The sequence below is a fragment of the Neltuma alba genome, unplaced genomic scaffold (assembly GCF_004799145.2).
Source record: "Neltuma alba isolate B1F8T4 unplaced genomic scaffold, ASM479914v2 tig00012563_pilon, whole genome shotgun sequence".
In the NCBI taxonomy this organism is placed as follows: Eukaryota; Viridiplantae; Streptophyta; class Magnoliopsida; order Fabales; family Fabaceae; genus Neltuma; species Neltuma alba.
In genome coordinates, this window is record NW_021637018.1 from 165,228 (window position 1) to 173,409 (window position 8,182).

Here is an 8,182-nt window from a genome sequence, read left to right on the forward strand (position 1 = left end):
CAATATGAAGAGAATAATCCAGTTCATCCCCCATGTAAGCAGAATGTAACCATATGGAAAAATCTCTAACATATGAAGACAATAGTTTGGATACGAGAGATCTCTCGCCATGTGCGCGTGGCCGGCGTAGAACAACGACAATGTTCACGGCAGGTATTATAAAACGCCAGTAACTGATTGAGTTGAGTCATTGCGATTGATCATTGATTAGGAATTATATAAGATGGAGATGAAAGAGTTGGTGTTTGTGGTTGTGATATGCTTATCATCATTTGTGGCGTGTTTGGGCGACACGAACCCATCATCAGAGGCATTATTATTGCGAGCACCACCAAAACGTCAGCCAGGCTTTAAGTATTTCTTGCTTGCCTTGCAATGGCCTAACCAATATTGCAGCACCACACGCTGCAACCCCCCCATCCCCACCCAAGATTTCACCATCCATGGACTTTGGCCCCAGGCCAAAGATGGTGCAGTGAACTGCAAAACAAAAGAAGTGCTCACCGACGAAACCGTAATTAATATACATATTCCTGCCTGCTTTTGTTATTACTCATACGTCTCAGTGCGCGAGTGTGTGTGTTTTCCTTTTATTAACTAACTTCCTATTCTTTTGTGGCCTTTGATATTTGCACGGTGATGCAGCTTGAAGAGTTGAGGGATAATTACGAGCTGCTCACATACTGGCCTGATCTAAAGAATGCAGAAGACTTTGAAAGCAGCAAGAAATTTTGGAGAGACGAGTGGAAAAAGCACGGAACCTGTTCTGCAAACAAGTTCAAGGCATTAGACTACTTCCAAAAAAGTATTTATCTGGCCAAAATGTACTCGGACAAAATCTCCCAGGCTCTGAAAGACAGAGGTAATATGCGTGTTTCTCTCTGTGGGTAAATAATTGAATATGAGGATGATGATTGATAGAGAGTACTTGACTTGGATGGAGGTTGTTCATTTATATATAGGTGTGAAAGCAGATGGAGGTAGTTATCGGCAGTTGGATATACTTCACGCCGTCGTAGAAGCTACCGGTTCTGTTCCCTCACTAAGCCTCACCGATACTGGCAGTGGTAAATCTCTGGCTGAGATTCGTCTGTGTGTGAAAGACGACGCCCTTACACTCTGCGACAATACATTTATCAAATTTGCTGGTCCTCCTGCTGTTTCACCTCCACCTCGCTCTACCGGGTATCACAATATATATTTCTCCTTCCTTTCTAATTTAATTATGTGCAGTAACATGCATGTCATCATCTCATATAGTTCTGTTATATATTTTAATGAAATGACCACCTTGTTGATGATGATGATATGTATATTCTTTCTTGGATTCAGGTGGGTGTCTTATGCCTTGGAGCAGTAGACCCTCCACAGAGCAGCAGCGCTCCTGCTATGGTGCTATGTCATCATTAATAATAAATAAAAGTTAATGAATAAAGGGAAATGAAATAACAATAAGGGTTTGTGTTCTGGTATGATACAACACCGTCCGTGGTCCCTACCTTTCGTCCTTCTAACTTTACCCTCAATCATGTGCTGTGTTACAATATCAATAAATGTAATAGCATTTCATTTCCAAACGTACACTGGTACATTATCTAATTTGTGTGCTTTTGTGATGTTGTTTCAAAGTGGCATCATCAATTTTTTTCCTCGGGGATTTTGACTTTTATTGTTTTTGGGGCTCATTAATTAATTAATTAATTAATTAATTACAGTAAGATATACTGTGGCAAGTTTACAAGTATATATAAAACCTTGAAAATTGGCTGCTTCGAGCAGAGATAGCCGCTGATCATTATCATATTTTGTTACACATATTTAATCTAACGACAATCCATGAGAAATAAATTCACAACTAAGTATGATGAAATTTATTTTCTCTTCTAAAAGTATTCTTATTTATGAGCGCCCTTGGATTAATGATTTTTACAAGACAAAAAAAAAAACCTAAGTTCATCAGAAGTTTGATATTTAGATAATTTTCTTTTTATTCAATTACTCAATCTAAACATTAACGTGTGATAAAGATCTTAAATTTTAAAAAAATTTCATTATTTTTCTTTACGTTCATATTTTTTGATATTAACAAGTCCTATTTAACACAATACATATAATTAAAAACATAAAACTTTGTCCATATAAAAACATAACTTTTTTTTTAGTTTCTCTTAAATTTTCTATTGACGAACTAAACAACTTTTTTTTATTTTCTCTTAAATTTTCTATTGACGAACTAAACATGCCCATGCCAACTTTTTTAATTCAATTATTAGATTAATAAAATCACATCTCTTAACAAAGTATATGGATGCATGGATATCAAAGTTCGCGTTACTATTAGCTTATCATCAAATTAAATCTCTGATAAATATATGAGATGCAGACAAGATTTGAAACATTAACAAGTCTACGATGTTACATTGAATTGTGGGAAAGATGTTAATCATGAACTTCTTGTTTTAAGGGGGAAAAAAACGATTGGCTAGAAATAATGTACTCTCCACTTCTTCCTTTGTTTTTATTTGAACAAATAATCACAGCCGATCTTGCTCATGATTATAAACAATACCCTATCAGAAATTTTTGAGATGCTGATCCATGCCCATGGCCTACTCTGTAATATAATAGTGTCCAACTGTTCTGTTCATCACGGAAACGTGGGTGTATATGGTATAAATCTTTAATATTATACATAGTACTCGATGCATGGGCCTTCAGTTTTTGTTTTTGAGCGGAAAAGTAAGACATTACAAATGATTAGCAAGGATATTTTAAGAAAGACAATACCTATTTATCACAAATAACTAATTTAATTAATTTTCTTAATCTACTCAAATTAGTCAATTAAATGTTATACTAAGGATTAGAAATAGTATTTATTTATTTATTTCAAAAAAATCTATATATAATACCTATAATGCACCCAAGAATTTGACCCAAAAAAACGTGGTAATATATTATATAAATCTACATATATAATACGTACAATGCCCACAGGAATTTGGGAAAAAACGTGGAAATATATGATATAAATCTACATATATTCTTTCGGTCTTAAATATAAGACCCACTTTGTGATGTAATTTACACCACAAAATGAGTTTTATATTTAAGACGGGAGAAGTATGATATGTACAATGCACATAAGAATTTAGGGAAAAACGTGAAAATACATGATACTTTATGTAAATAAAGTGAACACGATAATAAATAAAAAGTAAAATTATACATTCACATACAAAATTTTTAAATACCTTATAAATATGACCAAAAAATTTTTTTCTCTCCCTCTACCCTGTAAGTAGGATTAGAGGAGCATGTAGTAGATAGACAGAATACATCGGAAAGAAATAAAGTGGTATGGTATGTGTTTCACGTGGCGACGTGTTTCTGAATAATCTAGTTCATCCCCCACGTGAGCAGAATAACTATATGGAAAAATCTCTTAACATGAAGACAACAGTTTTGATAAGACAGATCTCTCGCCATCTACGCGTGGGCGGCGCAGAAAAACGACAATGTTCACGCCAGCCGTCATAAAAGGCCACCAACTTGTTGAGTTGAGTCACTGCGATTGATTATTAATGAGGAATCATACCGCGAATGAAAAATGGGGATGAAACAGTTGGTGTTTGTGGTTGTGATATGCTTATCATCCTTTGTGGCGTGTTTGGGCGACACAAACCCATCATCAGAGGCATTTCATCACGGTACATGTACACCGTCTGTGGTCCCTTCCTTTCGTCCTTCTATCTTTACCCTCCATCATGCACCGTATTACAATAATATCAATAAGTGTAATAGCATTTCATTTCCAAACACTCGCACATTATCTAATTTGTGTGCTTTTGTGATGTTGTTTGAAACTGGCATGCATCGTCAATTTTTTTTCTCGGGGGTTTTGACTTTTGGTCTTGTCGCATTTATTGTTTTTGCGGCTCATTAATTAATTAATTAATTACAGTAAGATATAGCGTAGCAAGTTTACAAGTATAACACCATGAAAGTTGGCAGCTTCGAGCGGAGAGAGCCGCTGATCATTATCACACTTTGTTGCGCATATTTAATTTAACGACAATCCATAAGAAATAAACTAAAATTTTTTCTCCGGTATGATACATGGACTAGAATATTTAATTAGATTTTAAATTTTAATAAATTATACTCCCTCCGTTCCTTATTATAAGAGATGAATAATTGAATTATGTTGATAAAAAAAGCAGTTAAAATTAGTTAAGAACAATCAATGTGTAAAAAATATAATTTTTTTCCAAAAATACCCTCATTAATAAGGAGAGAGAGCATGAGAGAGAACAATTAAATTATTAAAAGAAAGAAAAGTGGGAGGGAGAGAGAGTGTGAGTTGGAGACAATAAATATGAGTAAAATAGGAAATCAACACAAAAAGGTAGAAACAAGTTTTAAGTGTCTCTTATATGTAGGAACATGCCATAAGCATCAAATGTCTCTTATAATAAGGAACTGAAGGAGTATTATCTAAGGTAGCTCAATATCATTCTTTATAGGAATATGATTTTTTTTAATTCATTTAAATGAGATTTGGATTAAAGGTGCTGAATCTAAGGTGAACATGTGAAAATTCAAAATTATTTATTTATCTATCTATTTGAGCTCTCAATTGACATACTATTTAATAATGATGCTTCTCATTTAATTTAATATATTCAAATTCTAATTAAGATATTATTCAATTTCAAAATTAATTATTAATTTTTTTATTTGCGCCTCCAATTAAAATCTCAGTTAATAACAACACTCACCATTTTATTCAACATACCCAAATCCGAATCAAAATATTATTCAAATATAATTAATTGAATATATTTGGATATCATAATATCATACCTGACTCGTTTTGAAATGGATAAGGTATTACAAATTTTCAAAAATATAATTGACTCACAACAAAGTATATGAAATTTATTTTCCCTTATAAAAATGTCCTTATTTATGAGCGTCATTGGATTAATGATTTTTACCAACAACAAAAAAACTAAGTTCGTCAGAAGTTTGATATTTAGATAATTTTCTTTTTATTCCATTACTTAATCTAAAAATTAACGTGCGATAAAGATCTTAAATTTAAAAAAATCATTATTTGTTTTTATGTTCATGGTTTTTTGATATTAACAAGTCCTATTTAACACAATAAATAATTGAAATAAAACTTTGTCCATATAAAAACATAACTTTTTTTATTTTCTCTTAAATTTATATTGCACAGTTCCCTTCTAGAGATTATGCTTATGGTGATTATGCACTTTTAAATTCCTTTTTTGTTTTTCTTGCCATCTCTGAAGTCGTTTTTACCGTCCTGTCCACGGATAAGAAAATTGTCCCAAAGGCAGCAAATGACGTAAAATTGATAAATGCTGGGAAAATTTTGGAAAACAACAAAATAGTGGGCCAATGTAAGGTTCCTTTCGGTGATCTACCCAGAGGAGTTATCACCATGCATGTTGTGGTCCAGCCATCTCTGGCAAAAGCAAAAACAGGTAAACTTATGTAATTTGTGTAAATATGTTCTAGTAGTTACATTGGTTGACAAGTTTACTTCAGTAATCAATGCATCTATGCTTGTTTTATAGCTTAGCTGTTCACATATGCCAAGGAGTGCAGATACATATGCTAATGAGTAAATGACCGCCCTATAAATGATGGAGTTAATGCATTTGTTAAAAGTGGAGGGAATTAAATCCCTCCAAAAATGGAGAAAAGGTAGATTATATGGTAGAATTGTAAATCACTCGATGTCTTTTGTCAAGGTGATGATCAAATGCGAACAAGAAAGATATTGTGATCTCTGACGGGATGCCAATTTTTTTTTTTTTTTTGGTTGGTTTGGACAGAGAAAAAAGTTGATGAAGCTCCTAAAAAACCTATATGTTCATGTTCGATAATGTGATCACTGATTACTGAGAATACAATGGTCGTCCCGAGTTAATCTGCCGAGATTGCCTCAGAGGTGCGGTTGCTGGGATCTCTCAGGGGGCAAGGTCATGGAAATGCGTAGCTGGAAAGACAATAATATGTAGAATAGTCCCAACCCTTATTGTTAGATGTTCGTCGGAGGGCATTCCTGTGTAACAATGCTTGTCTGTCTTGATTTTCCTTTTGTTTCATAAAATTGGTGTTTGATGTATCTTGGGAGAGGCAATCTTATATTTAGTTTGCATAATATATGGCAGTTGCTCCCCCCTTGAGTGTGTGTTTAATGGTAATTTTCTTTCTAGAATGTGGACACAAGCTGTAGCTTTAGTGCTTTTTTGGGATTATAATTGGACGCCCCAAAGGTACGTATTCGCATCATTGGAAATTCTTCTCACATACTGCACTCCAACCAGAGGCATTACTATCACTCTTCATAAGAGAAAAAAAAGGGGAAAACAACAGAAAAGTTCTAATTAAAAATTTTACTGGATAGAAGGATTTGAAATCTGAAAAATATATATAAAATATTTTGAAGTCTGAAAATGAATTCGGGGTTGTTTGGTGGATAAAATTTGCAAACGCAAATTCGAAGAAAAACCAGGGTGACTGTTACTGCCTCCAGTCTTAATTATAATTAAGACCGGATAGTAAAATTTTGTACGGACATTGATTCGTTCACTACATTTAACCGTCATTGGCGGACGGTTTGCCATTTGTTCGGGTTAAAGTCTCCGCCTTTTGACCTAGCTTGGGAATGAGCCCACCTGGTGCAACTCGGTATTAGTTCTTTGCATATAAAATAAAAGGCTAGTCCCTCACAACGTGACAAAATATTTTAATAGAAAAAAAAAGAATAACGTATTTTAATTTGGTTCATCTCATTGATTGAATTAAGTTCGAACATAACTCTAGGCTACTTTACGTCAGCAAGTCAAGTTTAAAAATTTGAAGATTGAGTTGCACAATTCACCATTGGCTTAATGATTTTTACAAAAATATTTTATATGAAAATTTTTTATCCCATCGCTTGATATAAACATTAGCGTATGATAAAGATCTTAAATTTAATAAATTGTTCATATTAAAAAGTACAACGGAAAAAAAATAGCGGTCGCGGATGAACTAGATTTTTTTTAAAATATTGTTAAGTGAAGTTTTGCTATAAAAAAAAATTGTCGCGTGAAAAAAATTATGCTAGGAGAGTCATTTCAAATTAAGTCTCATAGTGTTAAAATTTTATTTTATAGTAAGATTTCAGATAAATGCATTAAATAGGTCAAAAAGAAAAATTAGAAAAAAGTCTCTCGCTAGAAATTTTATTGGTGTAAAGGATCTAGTAGTTTTATACATCCAACGTGATTATGAAAATTTTATACACATTGAGCATCAATACTTTGATTTAATTTATTCTCACCAATAAGATTTTAATAGAGTTTGTTTTTCAATTTTCCAAAAACAATTGAAGAATAAATACAAAAAAAAAAAAACAATGAAACCTGTCCATATAGAAGCCTAACTTATGTTTGTTCAATCTTACTTTTTTTTTAAAAAAGAAAATAGCTAGACTGACTTTGTTTCAAAAATGGCTCTCGTTCTCTCCGGGAAAAAGAACAATGCTGTTCCTGCCTCAACAGAGGAAGATGATCAGCTTGCTAGAAGCTCCAAGAAAATTAAGAATGCACAACGAGAAGGCTCCTTCGATCCTATGAATGAACAGTGGCCGAGTCTTCAAGGTAAAAGTAGCACGTTCCAAAAAGGAGGAACTTCCTTTGTGGACAAACTGAAAGGGACAAGCGGAAATGATGATTATGAGGTAGGGGATGGTCAGATTGATGAAGATGAGATGTCTGATGATAACATGTCGGAGAAATCGCAGGACGCTATGAGTGATGAACCTTTATTCAAGACGACTGAAGATCCTAACAGAAATTTCCCGACCTTCGTCTTCTCAAACAAAATGAAGAAAAGGTTATATAGAGCTTGGAGCAAAGCGGTCATAGTTAAGCTGCTGGGAAGAAACATTGGCTATAAAGCTCTGGAATCCATACTGCAGTCTATGTGGGCTAGAAGAGGGGTGATTAATCTGATAAATATCGGATTCGGTTTCTTTGTGGTGAAGCTTTCGAATAAGGAAGATTATTTCAAAGCTTTAACTGGGGGCCCTTGGATGATTTATGATCATTACCTTACAGTCAGACCATGGGCACCGCAGTTTAAACCTGAGAGAGCA

At 33.7% G+C, this 8,182-nt stretch overlaps 1 protein-coding gene and 1 long non-coding RNA gene across 2 annotated transcripts; both read left to right on the top strand.

The window, feature by feature from the left end:
- Positions 1 to 213: 213 nt before the first annotated feature.
- On the top strand, positions 214 to 1,360 carry LOC114728630 (ribonuclease 1-like). Its single transcript, XM_028915550.1, has 4 exons — positions 214 to 514; positions 646 to 862; positions 963 to 1,185; positions 1,333 to 1,360. The coding sequence occupies exons 1-4, from the start codon at positions 224 to 226 to the stop codon at positions 1,358 to 1,360; spliced, it is 759 nt and encodes a 252-aa protein (XP_028771383.1). The 5' UTR covers positions 214 to 223.
- A 4,071-nt stretch (positions 1,361 to 5,431) lies between these two features.
- On the top strand, positions 5,432 to 6,167 carry LOC114728646 (uncharacterized). The gene is made up of 2 exons (XR_003738682.1): positions 5,432 to 5,516; positions 5,871 to 6,167. It is a non-coding gene; the product is annotated as an uncharacterized LOC114728646 (long non-coding RNA).
- The last annotated feature ends 2,015 nt before the right edge of the window (positions 6,168 to 8,182 follow it).